The sequence below is a fragment of the Mchenga conophoros genome, linkage group LG22 (assembly GCF_057382185.1).
Source record: "Mchenga conophoros isolate Kocher_MC1m ecotype Shallow Benthic linkage group LG22, M_conophoros_male_GT1.1, whole genome shotgun sequence".
NCBI classification, from domain to species: Eukaryota; Metazoa; Chordata; class Actinopteri; order Cichliformes; family Cichlidae; genus Mchenga; species Mchenga conophoros.
Window position 1 is genome coordinate 8,967,063 of NC_140546.1, and position 17,970 is coordinate 8,985,032.

At 42.4% G+C, this 17,970-nt stretch overlaps 1 protein-coding gene across 3 annotated transcripts in view; it reads right to left on the reverse strand.

The window, feature by feature from the left end:
• Positions 1-17,970, reverse strand: part of macf1a (microtubule actin crosslinking factor 1a) — a 231,165-nt gene that overhangs the window by 129,212 nt on the left and 83,983 nt on the right. For all 3 annotated transcript variants that reach the window (XM_085263536.1, XM_085263533.1, XM_085263535.1), the window contains exon 3: positions 4,717-4,778. In XM_085263536.1, the coding sequence (XP_085119662.1) occupies positions 4,717-4,778 (62 nt within the window). The remainder of the gene's footprint in view (positions 1-4,716; positions 4,779-17,970) is intronic.

Consider the following 17,970-nt stretch of genomic DNA (forward strand, 5'->3'; position numbering starts at 1 on the left):
GCGTCTCTGTGGAAGGGTGACACGAGCTGCTTCGGAGGCACGCTGATGTAACGAGTGTTAATTAGATGACAGGAAGACATGGTGTATCCACCAGTGCCTGGAAATGAGGTGCAGTTTGTTGTCTAATAGTGCCCGAGTGTGTCACAGGCTCAACATGGCACACAGTTCATAGCCCTCATCCTCAGTTTACTGTAAGCTCTGCATGTCACTGCCAATAAACCATCATCCTAATACCTTCAGTCACTTTCAGTAATTCAGATGGACATGCTAGCTGCTGCAGCAACACTGCAACAACTTCACCTTCTTCAGCAGCTTTTTAGACCATAAATAACTACAACAAATCTGTATCTGAAATTGACTTCTGCTCAGAAAGGACTGTTATTTTGAGCTTAACACTGAGTTTAACCGCCTTTTGTATATTATAATACAGCAGTGCATGAACCAAATCTTGGCTAACAAAGTTTAAATTCGGTTCCTCGTTCTTCTGTTTGTCAGGGGAAACAAAGACATTATTTGAGTTCAGCTCCACAGAGTCATTGAAGGTGCTGTTGACCGTATGAGCTCAGAAAATATTTTAAAACAAAGTCTCAGCAATTAGTGGATAAAAAAAAATGAACATTCAGCCTGACTTTTTGGGCTAAAATGTAAAACTATTCACATTGTTGGAATTACTTCTCATTGAAAATGAAATTAGCTGCTATAAGATGCAACAGAGCTCAGCGCTGTGCCACTGTCACTGAATTTAAAACTGCAATTTAAACCCAAATTGATCTTTTGATCAGCTGTTTTAAGGGACGCCGCTCCCTAAGCCAGCTGTGCCTGATGTGCAGTGACAGCAGATGCTTCTGGCACTAAAGCATACTGTCATACAGAGCCAATGTTAAAATACCCCAGGCTGCCTGACAGCACCTGGAGCTTCCGGCACAGTGAACACAAATGTAGGTCACGCTGATTTTGGACAAAAATACAAGACCTATCAGTTCAAACAGCATTTTGTCACATTTGGATACATTTGGATTGAAAGCTATAGTAAGACAACAGAATAGATGATGGAAATTATTTGATGCCAGTTATAAACGTGTTTCGTGGACTGACATGCCGTTTAATGTGATAGGACTTGCATGATCAGCCAAAACAAACAAAATCCGTGTGTTGCCACACAAGGGTCACAGAAATGGATAACCTGTGCTATAAGGTGGCAGTTCAGTCTTTGCCTTGGGCGCAGTCCGTGATCATTTCAGTGTTTTCTTCAAGCTCAGACAGAGATTTGAGTGGGTGACGACACACTGCACTAATCGATGAGTGATGAGCCCAAAGTTTTTTTGAGAGAAGCATAAACAAGCTTGCTGCTATGTTTGAGTCCATGAAACACAACATCTGTCGCCTCAGGACCTCATATTTTACGTTTTAAGTAAACTACACAAGTCCTCTTCTCAACCTTTCAACCCTAGTAACAGATAAACAGTTTTTTTAATCCATTCTTCTAAAACATGTGTCTAGAATTTGTACTCTAGTTCAGGAGTTAGAGGGTTGGTAGTTTGACCCCTGCTCCTCCAATCAGCATGCTTAAGTGTTTTTTCTGCAAGAAACTAAACACACGTGTACGATTGGTAAATTAAAAGTTGTAAAATAAAGCTCTTTTTTTCCACTCTGAGTGCACATTAAGAATAGAAAAGCACCAAGTGCCAGTCAATTACCAGTTTCAGCCAACCTCTTTATATCTTTGGAAGTATGAAATGAGACTTCCTCCGACAGCAGCTTCTTGGGTAGTTTTTTCTGATGTTAAAACTTAAGTTTCCCTTAACATGGACAGGAGACAGACTGCATGACTTCTTAATCCATAGCTGCCGTATTTGTCTTCACTGTGTCAACAAACTGCTGGGTCAAAGTGTGTCACTGCATGCCAGCAGGTAGCCTGGAGGACAGTGTTTACATTGGCCCCTGTGTGCACTGTATACACCAGAATACCTGAGCACACCTCAGCAGCCAGAAATAAACCAGACTTGGCGCACATACACAGACATCAACAACAAACAGGAAGTGAAGAGCCATTATGCTACCTAACGTCCCTTTATCTTTTCTTTAACAGGCTCTTTGTTTTTATCTCCAGAGTTTAGTTTTGATTCTGCCTTCCGTTCTTCATCTTTTGTCTCGCTCAGCCTTGTTTTCTCTGCATTTCTCCCAGCTGACAGGGCGGAGGTTTGTAGGTTTAACAGTGCTGGCTGAGAGTCGATATATGACGCAAAGCACGCAACTATTTCACACTTCTGTCTATTCAAGCGCACAGCATTGTTTCCAATACATTTTCTTAGGTCTTACGTCCTTATGGGTAAGTTTTGATTGAACAAAATTCACCAAAACAATAAGTCAGAACTCACTTTACTAATACAACTCAAAATAAACTGTCCAATGTAATGGCTCGCACTGTGCAAGCATACAAAAATACACATTTCAACTGATTAATCGGTCATTATGTGTTTTGATCAATTAGAACAGTGGTCCCCAACCCCCGGGCCACGGACCAGTATGTGACTCATTTGGTACCGGGCCGCGAGGGTGAGACTCGCGTGTGAAATGTATGGTTTTAAGGGTTTTTAGCGTTATTTTGTTATCGGTTTTTTTTCGTTAACTCTATTTTCCTGGGTCTTTTCACGTGTGTTATGAGTAAATCTTCTTTTTTTTCGGTACCGGTACTAGTTTTATTTTGTTGTATTTATCCGCGACACCTTAAAGGCCGGTCCGTGAAAATATTGTCGGGCACAAACCGGTCCGTGGCGCAAAAAAGGTTGGGGACCGCTGAATTAGAAAACAGATAATAACAAAACAACAAACAGCCTAAATAAATGTAATTTTTCCTGTCACAGAGAACAGAGATGCTGCAACTCATTATCAATTCTGCCTAAAGGCCCGACATAGAGTTTCAGCTTATTTTGAAACCAAAACTGTTGTGCAGACACCATCACTGATTAAAATGAACCGATAAGATTCAAGAAAATGTGACAGACCGGATCATCGCTCAACTAAAACCGGCTCATTCACATTGGCAGTTTAATACTCTGTGACGTTAATAACTGATTAATTCAACATTTGAACAACACTTTAAACTTGTATGACTGCACAGATGACGTGACCTCCCATTAGAAAATATAAGCTGAATTTCGAGCTCTCAAAAAGAGAAGAAAAAAAAAAATCATTAACATCTCTCGCGGCCGCTCTGTCTCTTCATCTCTGACCTACATTCACAGTCGGCGTTGGCCTGGCAGCGCCAGCTGATACAGAGTCACATTTTCAGGCTGGGCAGCTCTGACGACAGTTGCTCCAGAGTTATGGGGTCAGACAGACGTTTCCCTGCCCGGGTCATGTGACAGAAATGCTCTGCATTCTCCTTACGGCCTGTGTGACACATGGCGTACACACTGTACTTTATGGATGTGACAGAAACCGTGTGACTGAACGCTGATGTGATGCTATGCAGACAGAACGGGCAGCTGTTTGTGGCCTATAGAAAGACATATATATACACACTAAATAAAAAAAAAATAAATAAATATATATATATATATATATATATATATATATATATATATATATATATATATATATATATATATATATATATATATATATATATATATATATATATATATATATATATATATATATATATATATATATATATGTATATGTATATATATTTATTTATTTATTTATTTAAGCGACAAATGTTTTACGTTCAGCTTAATTTCATATTTGAGCATGACTGAAAGTCTCCAGGCATCCAGTCATGGAGGATTTAGTCTCCAGGGTGTTATGGCACCTTGGTTTGTGCATTGTGAAAGAAGAACAGTGAATATCATTTACATGAATGTTGGCTCTCACAGCTGCTCATTCAGATTTATTAAAATGGGATGTTTCTTTTCTAATGTCCTAAAAATCAACAAACATATTCAAAAACTTAGCCATAAATAATTAAATATCTGCCTTCCTCTAAGCATTTGTAAATACACAACCGCATTCAAATATTCATTTAGGACTCTTGTTCAGTTCATTCTCAACTGTGTTTTCTCTGTTAAACATTAGGGAGGGAAGGCATTTAACAAGCTGTAGTTTCAGAGCCGCTAACGGTGATAAAACAGGGGCTAAATGATGCAGACAGATGCTCATCCATCGATGGAGCAGTGCCGCTCGCACACAGTCACATTAACGCTGATCATTACACACCAGCCTGATGCAACAGCACTGACAGCTCAGATAAAAGGATGGAGAAGAATGGGACCAGCAGGAAGTCTTAGTGGAAAAAATATATATTGTTAGTTTTATGCCAGAAGACAGGAAACGTGAGAACGAGATGAAGAGCTGCAGGACAATTTCAGAAGGAGTAAATCAGGCGGAACATCTAGAGGAGCTTTTTCTGAAGCTATTACTCTGCTCCCGCTGGACTGAAGATGTACAGTCCAGCTGCTTTATGACCCGAGACTGCTCACTTCATTGATTATCAAATAAATGTTGTCTGGGATGGTACACGAGGTCAGAGTGCGGAGCACTGATTTCATACACAGTACACAAACAACCATTGAAACGTGATTGATGTAAGTTGTTACAATTTATAGTGTGATTTCTATTGAAGATCTTTTCTCAGAACTATTACCATTCATTCAAAAATAACCTGGAAATCCCAGCTGAGCAATCCCAGCAGTAAAAGTTAGTGATACATACCTTGATGAGATGTTTGTTGACCCATTTTGTGAAGGTTTTCTTCTGCACCCTGTCCCGCTCATCTGCACAAAGAGAAATAAAAGGAGAGAAAGAGAGAGAGGTAAATTACATAATCCAAATCTTGCAAAGATGCTGCAGCCACTGCGATTATTTAGTGCATTACGTAGATGAAGAGGTCACACTGTGTTTGTGTCTGCAATGATTATGTGTTTTATACAAAAAACGAAAATCTTCTGTTAAATGACTGAATACTTTAATTTCAATCTGAATTTTGTCAATGGGATGACAAGAAGGTGCTGCTCAAACCTCCCACAGTCAAACTGGTAGTGGCTTTTGGTTACACACACTCATTTTATAAAGCTGCACATGGAACCGAACAAAAGGACTCAGTCTTCAAGTTCATGGAGAACAGCTGGAGGTCCTGTTGATAAGAGCCTCGTTAAACGTCCACGAACATGATTGCAACATCTTTACTGCATATTTTATCTGGATGACATCACCCTTAATAAAATAAGATGTTTTCCTGATGCTCAAAAAACATTTCACTTTTCTGCCCCACTTGTTATTTTTGAGTGCAAACTTTATGCTTCCTTCTCTCTTCGTTACATTTCTGCAGAGGTTTTTCCGCCTCTCTGATTCAGTCTCTTTCTGTGTGACCTGCAGCCAGGCACAGCTCCAGGCCTCCCCAGGCCAGAGGAGTGAGGCAGCCAGACCAGGAATAGAGCCTGATGCTGACCCACAACTCATTATCTCCTCACCGCAACCACAGCCTCCTGGTTTTTATACGGACTCGCGGAGCCTCTTCAGCTTTCCTCTGTTCATATCAGCCTGTCTGGGAGGAAACACAGACCCTTCCCGCCTTTCAGTTAAATATCTGACTTCCTGATGGAAAAACAGCACCACATCCTTTCAGTTCACATGGATTTGGATACATGTGAATGTAGAATTTAAAAATCCATTATAATTCTGGTCAAAGTTAAAAGTAGAAAGTAGTTTCAAGTTTTAAAATATTAAAAATGGGAATCACCGATGAACTGATATTTCTGTGTTAATCTTTTTCTTTCTTTCCTTTTTATTTATTAATACATTTTAGCATCTTTCTTGCATCCCACTCTTCTCATTTTAAAAAAACAAACAAAACATTTCATAAGTTTCTGCTCGGTAACTACTGGTTGATTACATCCGCCTTATTCCGAAAACAACAACGAGACCAGATGGATGAAGCTAATCTACCAAGAAATTAGGGAATGAAATAAAGTAATTAAGTAGAAACAATTCCCATATAAAGAGATAAAAATATGCTTACATTAATTTTATATATTATACTTTATCATATGAGAACAAATTAGAGCTGAAGAGTTTTTTTCCCTCTACTATATTGAATGAATTTGCATCAGCCAATCGGAAAAAAGGTTGCTCCAGGTACCTCACTTCTTCATCTGCTGTTTACGTGCTGCCACCATGTGAGAGCGCGACCATGGGGAAAGAGTATCACTTCCTTCTTAAGCATCTTGTTATCTCTCTGTCTGACACCCACACCTATGTAAAACACACACTCAGTGACACACACACCCTCTCAGACCTCAGAGATTTCAAAAAGAGAAAGTCTGATTTAGGCTTTAGGTTCAAACATCTCAACTGGATAAAAGTCAAAGATGCCCTAAACCCTGAAAAACACACCCACCCAGACTCGCACAGAGTGACCCCTCTAAGGAGTTTACATAGACGGAAGAGCCTCTCAGCAAAGAGCGCAAATTTCAACATCTCTTGCAAAATAGTTTCACCACTGCCACACGCCTTGATTCCCAAACCTGCCCGGGTAGTCCGGCTTGTTAACCCAGAGGAAAAACTTAGGTTACAAACCTAAAGTCCTTAATGATCGTGTAATGATTCATCAGGTTCATCCAGGCGTAGCAGCTGGGGTTAGTAATCCCAGATATGCGGGTTATAGGATTTAAAAACCAGAGACATGTGGAGATGTGTGAGTGGCAGCCACAGAAAGGCAAACACACATGCACAGCAGAGTGCATTGTTAAGCCGTACACACCCCCTTCCAGGCTCTCTAAACACAGGACGTGCACACACTTCACCCTTTGCGTTCAGACGAACAATGATTAATAGAGACAACCTTTAGCATAACTGCTGTCACCGGCATGTGCACAAATGGGAACTGTTCAAACACACACATAAACACGTGCTCACAGGAGACTCTCTGCAACATGTAAACATGCACTGCACACACTCTACAGCTTCCCTGTTGACATGAACTGTACACACACACACACACACACACACACAGGTAGGGGCTCACACTGACCTGCACAGCACATGAGCGAGTACAGGTGAGCGTTGAGGTTACACTCATTCCTGTAGTCGGGCCACATGTTCTACTGTTTCACTCCTCCGCCTCTACTCAGACCTTGAATTGATGTCAGTGACGCATAATCCGAGACAGAAGTCAGATAATGATAGCAGTGAGACGTCTTTTTGGTAACAAGCTGTCCCCATGTATCCGAAACTGAAAGCCGTGGCCGACAGGAGCGCACCGGACGGTACCACCAGTTTCAGTCTCAGCGCCGCTCTCTCCCCCTCTCTATGGTTCACCCGTTCCCTCTTCCCTTGATCCCTGCCGTCGCTGCCATGTCTCCGGCCTACAGTCACTCTTTCCCAAGCGCAGTTGCTCTCACACACGTGTGTGTCAAAGTCAGCTGGCAGCTCCTCCCCTGAGTATGAAAAGGACAGCCTCCTTCACTCCCTAATCTCACTTCCTCACTAAGCTACGACTCTCTCTCTCTGTGTCACTTATTCTGTAGCTCACTCGCCCTCTGTTTGCAGGCCACAACAGACGGTGTGTTCTCCGACTGCAGCTGACGGTGGCTCTGCAGAGCTGCAGGGGTGCTGTCGTGTTCATCTCCTCTGTTTTCTCTCTTTTATTTCTGCCTTTCCTCTTCAATGCGTACGCAGGAACCTCTCAAGGAAAATCCTGGAGGGACAAATTGTGTTTCTCGTAAAGCTGACTCCTTTAAAGGAAATTTTTAGAAGGGAAGTATATGCACGTGTCCCACAGTGATGTCGTTTCTTAGAATAAAAATGTCTTTTTTCGCTCCAGCCACGTCCATTTAGGATGATGTAATCCACTCCCTGAATGTTTCGAAAACAAAAGCACTCATACAATCAAGGCTTGTTCTTCCACGCTTTGCAAACACCCATGCATTCTTTTGCTTTCCAGCAGTGCCACCAGCTTACTGATATCACAGGTTTCCTTCCCCAAAGATGCACACACAAACTTCACAGCTGGCTTTTGTAAAAACAATCCTGCTAGCTAGAAGAAAACTGAGGAGAAGGCCAGGACTTGAGCTGAGGTGGACTTTAATTAAATACTGACAGGAAAACCAGCTTGAGTGGAATCAGTCATCTCACTAGTGCACGAGTCTGTTCGTGTAACAGCCATGAGATGACGAGCCCAACTGAGCCAGGCCTGGATCACAGCTGAAGCTCAGATCCAGGTGAGTGCTTAATAAGAGCCCACTAGCTGCTCTTTAGCTCTCAACTGGCTGGTATTCGACATGTGACATAAGATTACACATCCCGGCAATAAAAAACCAACAAATACAAAAAAAATAAGAGTGTCCTGCTTGCGTCCTCACAGCTGACAGACTAAACGCACATTTTTATGAAGCCTCTTCGCTTGTTCTTTGCCGTCTCTTAAAATAGCTCAGCTGTGCCAGACAGCGCCAACGCAGGTTTGAATAATCTCAGCTGTGTGGAAGCAATGAGTCTGCACCGCTCTGGCTAAAAGCTCTGAGTCAAACAATATCCACCGACAGGTCATGTGACCCGGACCCAGGCGGTGAGGAAGGGCGGACGTTAAAGCGAGCTCCTGATGCTTGCAGGATGTGTACTGTGGACAGTGTTGTACAGTACAGGTACACACACTTATCCAGGCGAGGCAGTGACTCACAAACACTCTTATAGTCACAACAAGCTCAGACAGAGCCACACAAGCTCCTCCCCTTTCCCTCCAACAGCAGCCTTATTCCTTCAGCTCCATCCCTCCTCATGTCGTGTCCTCTTCCTCTCTGGTATTCTTCTCCTCCTCAGTCTTCACAGTGGTTCTCTCTTTCTGTCACTAAGGGACCATCCACACTAAAAATACCAGACGGAGCTTACGCCTCTAATACCACGCAGCATGCTTATCCCTCGCTCCCTCCTTCTCTGCCGTTATCGCCACTAATCTCTAACACACTCTCTCTTCTGCCCGGTCTTCCGGTGGTCTGGCGTTCTCCTCCTCTGATTCAATTTAAATTAAATGTGGAAGTGAAGGATGCTTCCAAGTGTCCTGCTTTTCCTCTTCTAGCCTGCCTGGTTGTCTGTCACTTCTTTCACTTTCTCTTTCATTTTCCATTTTTCTTGCAGCCGGCCTGTTTCCCAGGGCTCATTTAGCCCATTTCTGGTGACACTTGAAGCCTGGCACCACTCTGTCCCTTCTCTTTCATTTTATTCTTTCTTCTCTTCTGCTTCTCATCCCATTTCTGTCTCTTTCATTGGCAGCTACAAACACTGCATGTTAAATATTTGGCAGTTTGTCATTTTCTTCAATTTTCAAATCTAAACTTTCCCTGCTGGGTGGCTAAGATGTCCCAATTGCACACTAACAAGCTGTCCAGTTCGCCCCTTCAGCAGATTAAGATCACATTCAATTTGCCCTCCTGTGGCCACAGACGACAGACACCTGAGGGCTTAAATGCAGACTCCTGGACTCCTACTGTGCATTAAATACTACACAGATGCGTGTTAGATCAGCACCTTCAACGTTTCTACACGTGACTTTAATCAATTCAAATTAGTTTTACAAACTGTTTCTGCTCGGGTCAGAGTGATACAGTTTGTAAAACCCTGTTAGGAAGTGAAGCTGATTCAGGGTCACTGTGGCTTTGTTATCGACCCACATCTAAATAAAGACTTCATCATCCTGTTCAGTGGTCATGACATTAAAGCAGACATTGCTTTAACTTGTTTTCAATTTAGTACGTTTGCTTTTTACAGTGAGACGATTGAATTTTCATTTTTTCTGACAACTGGAAATCACTCCAGCAGGCTTCAGCATTTACAAGCAAAGCAGAGCTGATTCAGACCAGTTAGCTAACTATGAAGAACTACAGTCCAATATGGCTGCAGCCATGGGAGGTTTTAGATATTTAGTTATTTTTACGGTGACTTATGCACACATTTTCACTTTTATCTAGACACATTGTTTGTGTGCTTACAGAGCTTGTAGATTCAGATCTAACTGGTTAAAATTTGCCTCTGGTAGATGGTGACAGACAGATCGGTCATATAATTACAAGCCAAGCAGTTTAGTGAAAGTTCAAACTTTTTGGAAGATTTTCCACAAAAGACCTGACTCTTCATCTCACAGAAAATTCCCTCCAAATCATAAATGCGTTGAGTCCCTTTGTCATTTTGTCCTGAGAACAACAACAGTTTGCCCCATTCTCACAAAGAATCCTTCTAAAAGCTTCTAAATCCTGATATATTCAAAATAATTAAATTGAATATAAGTTAAGCTAAACTATTACTAGTAAAATACTACTACTAAACAACTTTGGTAACACTTTAATTCTTTTTCATTCAACCCAGAGTAATCCTAACAAACAGACAGATTATTAACTTCTCCTTGGTGCAGGTTTTTAAATCTACTGAAGCCTTATTTATTATTTACTGATGTTGCGCTGTTGGACAGGCTGTACGCGTAAACAACAAACCCTGTGCTCAATAAAAAGCGTAGTAATTTCAAAGAAAGCATAAACCACTGACATTTAAGTAGTATGTCAACTTTTACCACATCATGTACTTTCTATATAAAAACCCATGCATCCACACACCCTGGCATGCTTGGCCTATCACTGTGAAATGCTGAGTTTCCTGTCACAAGTCTCTCACACACACACACACACACACACACACACACACACACACACACACACACACACACACACACACACACACACACACACACACACACACACACACACACACACACACACACACACACACACACACACACACACACACACACACAGTAGCAGCTCCTCTATAAACTGGAAACAACAAGTAAATCAACATGAAAGCCAAATATGATGCTTCATAACGTCCAACCACACCCAACACCCAAATGACTAAAGTAGTTGCATTCCTACAAGTGCACAGTCATTGTGACACCCACATGTAACCGAATTACTGCACGCACCTAAACGCAGACAGCCAAGTGTTCACACTCCTTTTATGTATTATGAGACGTATTATCTGTTAGTGACACTTACACCTAATTCCGCTCACATCCATCTTTGAATGAGCTTCAAAAAGATCAAATCACGGTGAGAAAGTCACACTTTCACCGCCTTGCAGCCATACAGAGGGTGAGTGCACTCAAAGGAAATATTACATATGTGTAAGGAAACATATCTTGCATCTTGTTTATTTAGCAGCATTAATTATCTAACCACACCTCATATTTTTGTGTCTATCAATAACCATCCAGGGCTTTTTTTCAGTAAAAACTTTGCTTATTTCAGTAGGTAAATGACAGACCACATATGCTAAGCCAGGGGTAGGCAACTCCAGGCCTGGAGTGCACACCTGAATCAAATGATTAGTTGATTTTGAGGCCTCTGGAGAACTTCAAGACATGTTGGGGAGGTAATTTAGCAATTTGAATCAACTGTGTTGGATCGAGACACATCTAAAATCTGCAGGACACCGGCACTCGAGGCCTGGAGTCGCCGACCCCTGTGCTAAACCAAAGTGAAATCCTACATTAAGCAAATGAGTTCAACCATATTCTGGCCACCTTCCATCACTAATTATCTTCATAGCGGCCATGTTTCCCGCCAGCCTTTTCACTGCCCGCTTTTCTCTCTTACCACAACTCAATCGTGATCAGAGATGATCTGGCCTCACCCCCCCAGTACCGATCGACCTCATTGATTCACACTGTGACATCATGGCAGATACTGCTCTGCTTGTGAATCCCAGTCAGTCACCGCAGTCAGATAAAATTAGCCACAGTCCCAAAACCAAACATAGAAATTGGTTCAGTTTTTCCGCTCATGAGACACAAGCTTTGACAGAACAGCAGCTACTGAGCGTGAGTGTAAAGGTTACCATCAATATGTCAAAACGATGTAGTCATCCCAGACTTTAGACAGGTACAGTATTAATTATGCAACTCGAGCAGGCTTTAAAGGAGCGTTAGCACCAAGGCTACATTACAAAACACAAAAGGAATTTCCCTAATGCAAGACAAAGGTATGAATAATTGGACACATGACCAAACTTAGCAGCTTACTGGCAGCACAGCGTTTCATTGTTTACTGTAGAGTATGAAGATTTAAACACAGAGCATAGCTCATGCAAGCAGCTGAAGATGCACATAAATGCGACGATATAACATCTTTTTCATGGATTCTCCTCCACTGACTCATGTAGATACAACAATAAAGTCCCTGCAGCACAAAAGCATGAAGTGTCTCAGTGTAACAGGAGATGAAACAGGAGGAACCTTCATGCTCTTACAGCACAAGCTGCTTTACATTCCAGTAAAGCTAAAATAGAAAAACTGCACGGTTAATACAAACACCCATTACAAGCCAAGAAAACACTAAAGGTACTAATATAAAGGGGGGAAAAAGACACTGACATGCTAACAAAGAAGCAGAAGAGGCGGAGCCTAAACAGGAAGCACATGGATCTTGACATATAAGTCAGAACTGAAGCAGTGAGGAGGAGGAAAACTGTAGTCGACAGTGACCATTTACCTGCGTCAGTGATGGGCATCTGACGGCGGCGGCGGCGGTAGTACCAAAACCCAGCTGCAGTCAGAAAGTGAAAAGCCACCACCAGGATTGGCGTTATGACATCAGGGTCTGACAGAAAATCCATCTTGTCGTACCGAGCGATGACAAAGTGCTCCTAGTCTGTCTGAACTTCCACAAAATACCACTTAAATAACAACCAAGTGAAGTTCCTGAAAGTCCAACAACTGAATCCCTCCAGGTTACGTCCCAACGCTAGCAGCATCCACGCAGATTCACACAAGCCTTCTAAGGTCCGCGCACAGAATCATGACGATCCTTGGCCTGCTTTCACTTCTTCCCTTCCTTCCTCCAGCAGCATCTCTCAACTTCCTACACAAACTCCTGCAGCTACAAACTTCTGAGTCCCTCTCTCCATTCAGATGCCCTCCCTCTCCCCCCTATGCCTCTCTCTCTCTCGCTGCGTTTTAACCTCACTCGCTCTCTGACACTCTAACAGTGAATTCCATTCCCCTGAAACAAGCGACCAGACTGTAGCCGTTGCTCAGTGCGCCGTTAGAAAAGCAGTAAATAAAAGAAATGGGACTAAAAGGACGGAAATGTGTGTATGCCACGTGTGTGTGTGTGGTTGCCTCACACTCAGAAGGAAACCACATGGGAGATACCATACCATCTTCCTGTGTGCATTCTCTGCATTACCATTTTAGCATGTTAAAATAGATTTTTGTATGTATATATATTAGTATGCACACATGCATATAACTTTCTAAGTGGGTGCACACGCTGGCAGAATTTGTTGATGATGATGATGATGATGTGAGTGTGTCTGTGAGTGCGAGTGTGCACCCCTGTTGAGAAGGTGAGTGTGTATGCGTGTTTACCTCTGTTGCCATGAGTGAGCAATGCATCCTGTCTGTGATATTTATTAACGGCTATCTTTGAGTGATGTCTGCTGACTGTGACGGTGCGTTCAAAAGCTTTGGACACAAAGGGAGAGTGTGTGTGTGTGTGTGTGTGTGTGTGTGTGTGTGTGTGTGTGTGTGTGTGTGTGTGTGTGTAAGAGACATTACAGAGTGATTCAGCATGATTCAGGCTGCACACTAAAAGGCAGGGGGTCCCACAGCTGCTCTCACCTCGCAGAGAATTGTGTGTCTGTGCCTGAGTGTCTGTGTGAGTGTCTGTGCGTCTGACTCTGTGGTCAAGTTATCATGTCACCTCTGAAAAAGCTGCTGAGGTTTTTGGTCCTAGCAACCTCGAGACAAAACAACACACAACCACAACAAATCTGATGCTCTATTTGTGGGGTGAAAAACTTCACCGCCTCAGACTGTTCTGACTGTCGTGTTGATTTGAGTTCATGTGATTTAACACACTGATTTAAAGACGAGGAGTGAGTCTTTCTTTGTTTGTCATTTCCTGAACATCACAATTACCAGATAACATGAGGTGATGGACGTGTGTTCAAGATCCCGACTAACTGTCCGGTACTTTCCACTGTAGTTTAGTTAGTGCTATGCACTGACTACGTTACCCAGAGTCCTTTTTTTTGGACAGTTTAACACGATTGTTTTCACAGGGAGGAAATTAAGTGACCTATTATTTCAAAGTATTGAGAGGATGAGCATATGTAAATGGGAACCTTAAAACTTGACAAAGCTGAGATAAAACCTGAAATAAAAGCCTGTTTGGGATTTCCAGCTTCCCACTTTAATGGGAATGGAGCACTTTAGTTTGCAGAAAAGCAGAAACTGGATGTTGCGTTTACTTATTTATAGTTTCTCACAGTTGCGAAAAGGAAATTACAATAATAGATTAACTAAAACAGAAAAAAAGTGAGAAAAGAAACTGTGTGAAGCAGACATGTCTTGTGTGGGAAAGTTTGTTGCTACCACTGTGGGGCAGAAGAGACCAACATGTGTGTGTTAGGCTAGATGACATAACACTCACACCACTGAGAACACACAAGTCGGGTGTTACACTCAGCAGCCTGAAACCAACCATCTCTGAAAGAATCTTTTTATGTTGTTGTTTACACACTTAAACCATCTTTAAGAATCCTTCACTGCTTAATATCAGGCCTTTAAGGAGGAAAATTACAGTTACATCTGCTTTTATATCGCCCCTCTGCACACAAAACGCCTCCTCTAAGCTAATTTTCACATCATCTTCACGCACACTTAATTCACACCTGCAAAAACATCAATAATTCACATGCATAAATGCACTTCAACAGTATAATACCACTTACACTCCCAGGACCTTCAATGAATTAAAGGCTGCTGTTTTTGCTTGTGTGTGCATGCTGTCAGGGTCAAGAGGTCAGGGATCTGCGTCACGCAAAAAGTTTTACAAATGGAAGATTTACAACAAAACCCGGGGATGATGTGAGACTACAGTATAAGCAGGAAACAGGAGAAGAAGAAAGATGGAGGGATAAAGATGGAAGAGTACAGGAAGCATTGAGAGGAGAGATGGAGGAAAGCTACAGTGTTATTACAAGGCTCTGTGCCGGAGAGTGAAAGACTCTTTTCTTTCTGATATCAGAGGGAGAAATCTCACAGTCACTGACACACACACACACACACACACACACACACAGAAAGCCTTTTGTGACCGTCAGTTTCACTGCTGACTATATTAGCATAATTAAATCCCTCCAGAAACTCAGAAAACCCTCAAATGACACAAACAATTAAATAATGTAAATATCTCCCTTTACGTGACAGGTCTATACGATGCTCGCAACAGCCTGTCACGTCTTCCCGTCTCTCCCTCCCCCAGTAAAACTCAATCCTTGCAGTCAGTACCAAGGTCACCCTGACACACAGAAGTACGCGGGCACACACGCTCCACATCTCCCAGAAATATGCCGTACCTTTGTGCGCACCTATTACTGCCTTGGGCCAGCACATGATAATACTCCACAAACAAATTTCTCTCCTCCCACCCACACACACACACACACACACACACACACACACACACACACACACACACACACACACACACAGAGGCCGAGCCATAAACTGCATCTGCATATGCAAATACCCTGCAGGCCGAGCACACCTAAGAGCATGTGCAATCGCAGGTGCATTGCTGCACAAGTGGCTGCAGTAAATGACCATAAGCCATAACCATAATTTGTTCCTATATTTCACCATCAAAGTGGATCTATTATGCACATTTATAGTTCAATATATTTTACTCTTAGACTCCATTAAAGCCTCTTTGCAATATAAGCCTTATTTATTTTGTGCAGGACCTCAGTGAAGTGAAACACACTCCCAGGCCTTAATCTAGTAATATTTCTAACGGCCAGCAGAGGGCGATTAAAAAAATCTACATATATCAAAGCCTATGGGAAGACTCCCTTGCACTGTAAACACTGTCCTGATGGATTTATGAGCTCAACTGCTGGTTTCAGGTCATAGTGAATAAACTACGAAGTTATTTTGTCATGTCATTGGCTAAATTTGTCTTTTGTAGTGTTTTATGCTCTGATTGGCTGCCCCTCACAAACAGAGGCTTGAACAGCAGAGCGTCTGTGTTAACAACCAGAGCCGAGTGCCTCAGCTGACCATATAAAGATATCTGCATGCCATGAGATCATACAGCGCCTAAAGTGGCAAAACATCTCAGAAACAGGGCATTGAGAGCAGTTTAAGCTGTTGCTTACACATATAGAGGTATACTTACACATATATTTAATAATAAACTTACCCTAAAAAAAACAAAAGGACATTTCTATCACATATGGCCACCGTAAAAACCTTCATTTTATGATAGCTGGTTTATGGTAGCAATAGCAGGGATGAATTACTAAGATAGTGTTTTGGCAATATTTAACAACGAAGTGCAGCATCCCAGCTGTTTGAGAGCCAATGCCAACTGCAGGAGGAAACACAGAGGGCAGAGGGGAGGATGAGCAGCAGGGAGCAGGATGAGGAAAATGACGATCACATCACAGTGATGAATCCTCTAGCCTTGGACTTTCATGTCCAGATTTCATGGTGACAAAAACTTCCCATCTCCCCCTTCCTCCTCCTCCTCCTCTCTGGCTCCTTTTAGTCCTTCTGAATCCAAATCCCATGTGCCAGAATGAACTCAATTACCTCTGCATCTAAACCAGCTTCTACTTGTGCAAGCATCCCCTATCAAACAGTGCTAAACCAAAATGTAATAGTTTTGTGTTGAGAATTAGCTATATAAAAGATGAAAAATGGAAACTGTCCTCCCTTATGAGCCCAATGCCTCTGTTATCTTTATAAAAAGATAACAGTGAAGAGAAACTGTTCTGAAAGAGCTGCTGTAAACTATTTCTTTTATATCTGAATAAAGCAGCTATTTTCAGAGTCCAGTCATTGCACAGCTGCATGTTGTGTGACCATGAAAACATCACAACTGACTGTCAGCCTCCCACACTGTTCCCCGGCAGCTGCGTGACCTCTGACATCTCTACTGGCAACATGCCGCAGAAACTCTTCCCGTCTGGAAACTGAGCCGGCAGCCACAGTCCCGACCTGCCAGTCTGAGGCTGACGATTCAGACAAAAATACCACGAGGATTCAGACTCAGGAGGTGGATACTGACGAGAGGAAGAAAACACTTGTACATGTTTTGATGAAATATATTTCCACCAGCAGCGTGCTCTGCAGAGGCACCGGACTTTCTCGTGTCACTAAATCACACAGTAAAATTGTCCCTGTGATCCTGAAGAGTGATTAAGCTGTAATTCTGTTTGCACTGCAATGACAAACAGATGATGTATGGCCTGCAGGCAAAGTTGGAGCTATGTTGACATAGAGCCAAACTTCGAGATGACCTCAGAGGGACGCTGCTTCCCTCTGCAGCACTGAACCCTGCAGTTAGGGGGCAGACTGGGTCCAGTTACAGAGCAGCACAGCTCCACTCGTTCCCAGTGTTTCAGCATTTATTCTCAAACATCTTATTCAGCTGAAAACAAAGTTTAGCCTCATACGTAAAACAGTGAACTTCAGTTCTTCCTGAAGACTTAAACTTAGAGAAGTGAACATGAAGTTCACTAGAGTTGATTGAGACTTCATAGACAGACCAGTTATCTGATGCTCATGCTGTGACTCTTCAGTTCATTTGCTGTCTGAAATTAGCGGTTTTAACTCGTCTACCTTTAAGCCAGCTTTCTTCTGATTGGCTGCCCCTCACAGTCGGAGTGTTTAAACATCAGAGCCGTGTGCTGTCTGTGCTCACATCCAGGGCTGTATTCATGAGATTAATGATATCACCTCTCTATGAAATCATAAGAAGCAAAGAGTGTTCAGAGCCGTCTGAAATCTGAGCTTTTGACTGCTGGGAATTTACTGACCTAAATATTTGAAACTTTAACTGTGCTTAACAGGAGCATCACCCACTGTAACCGTACATTTATGACAGAAAATAAAGAAAACCTCAATAGGTCCCCTTT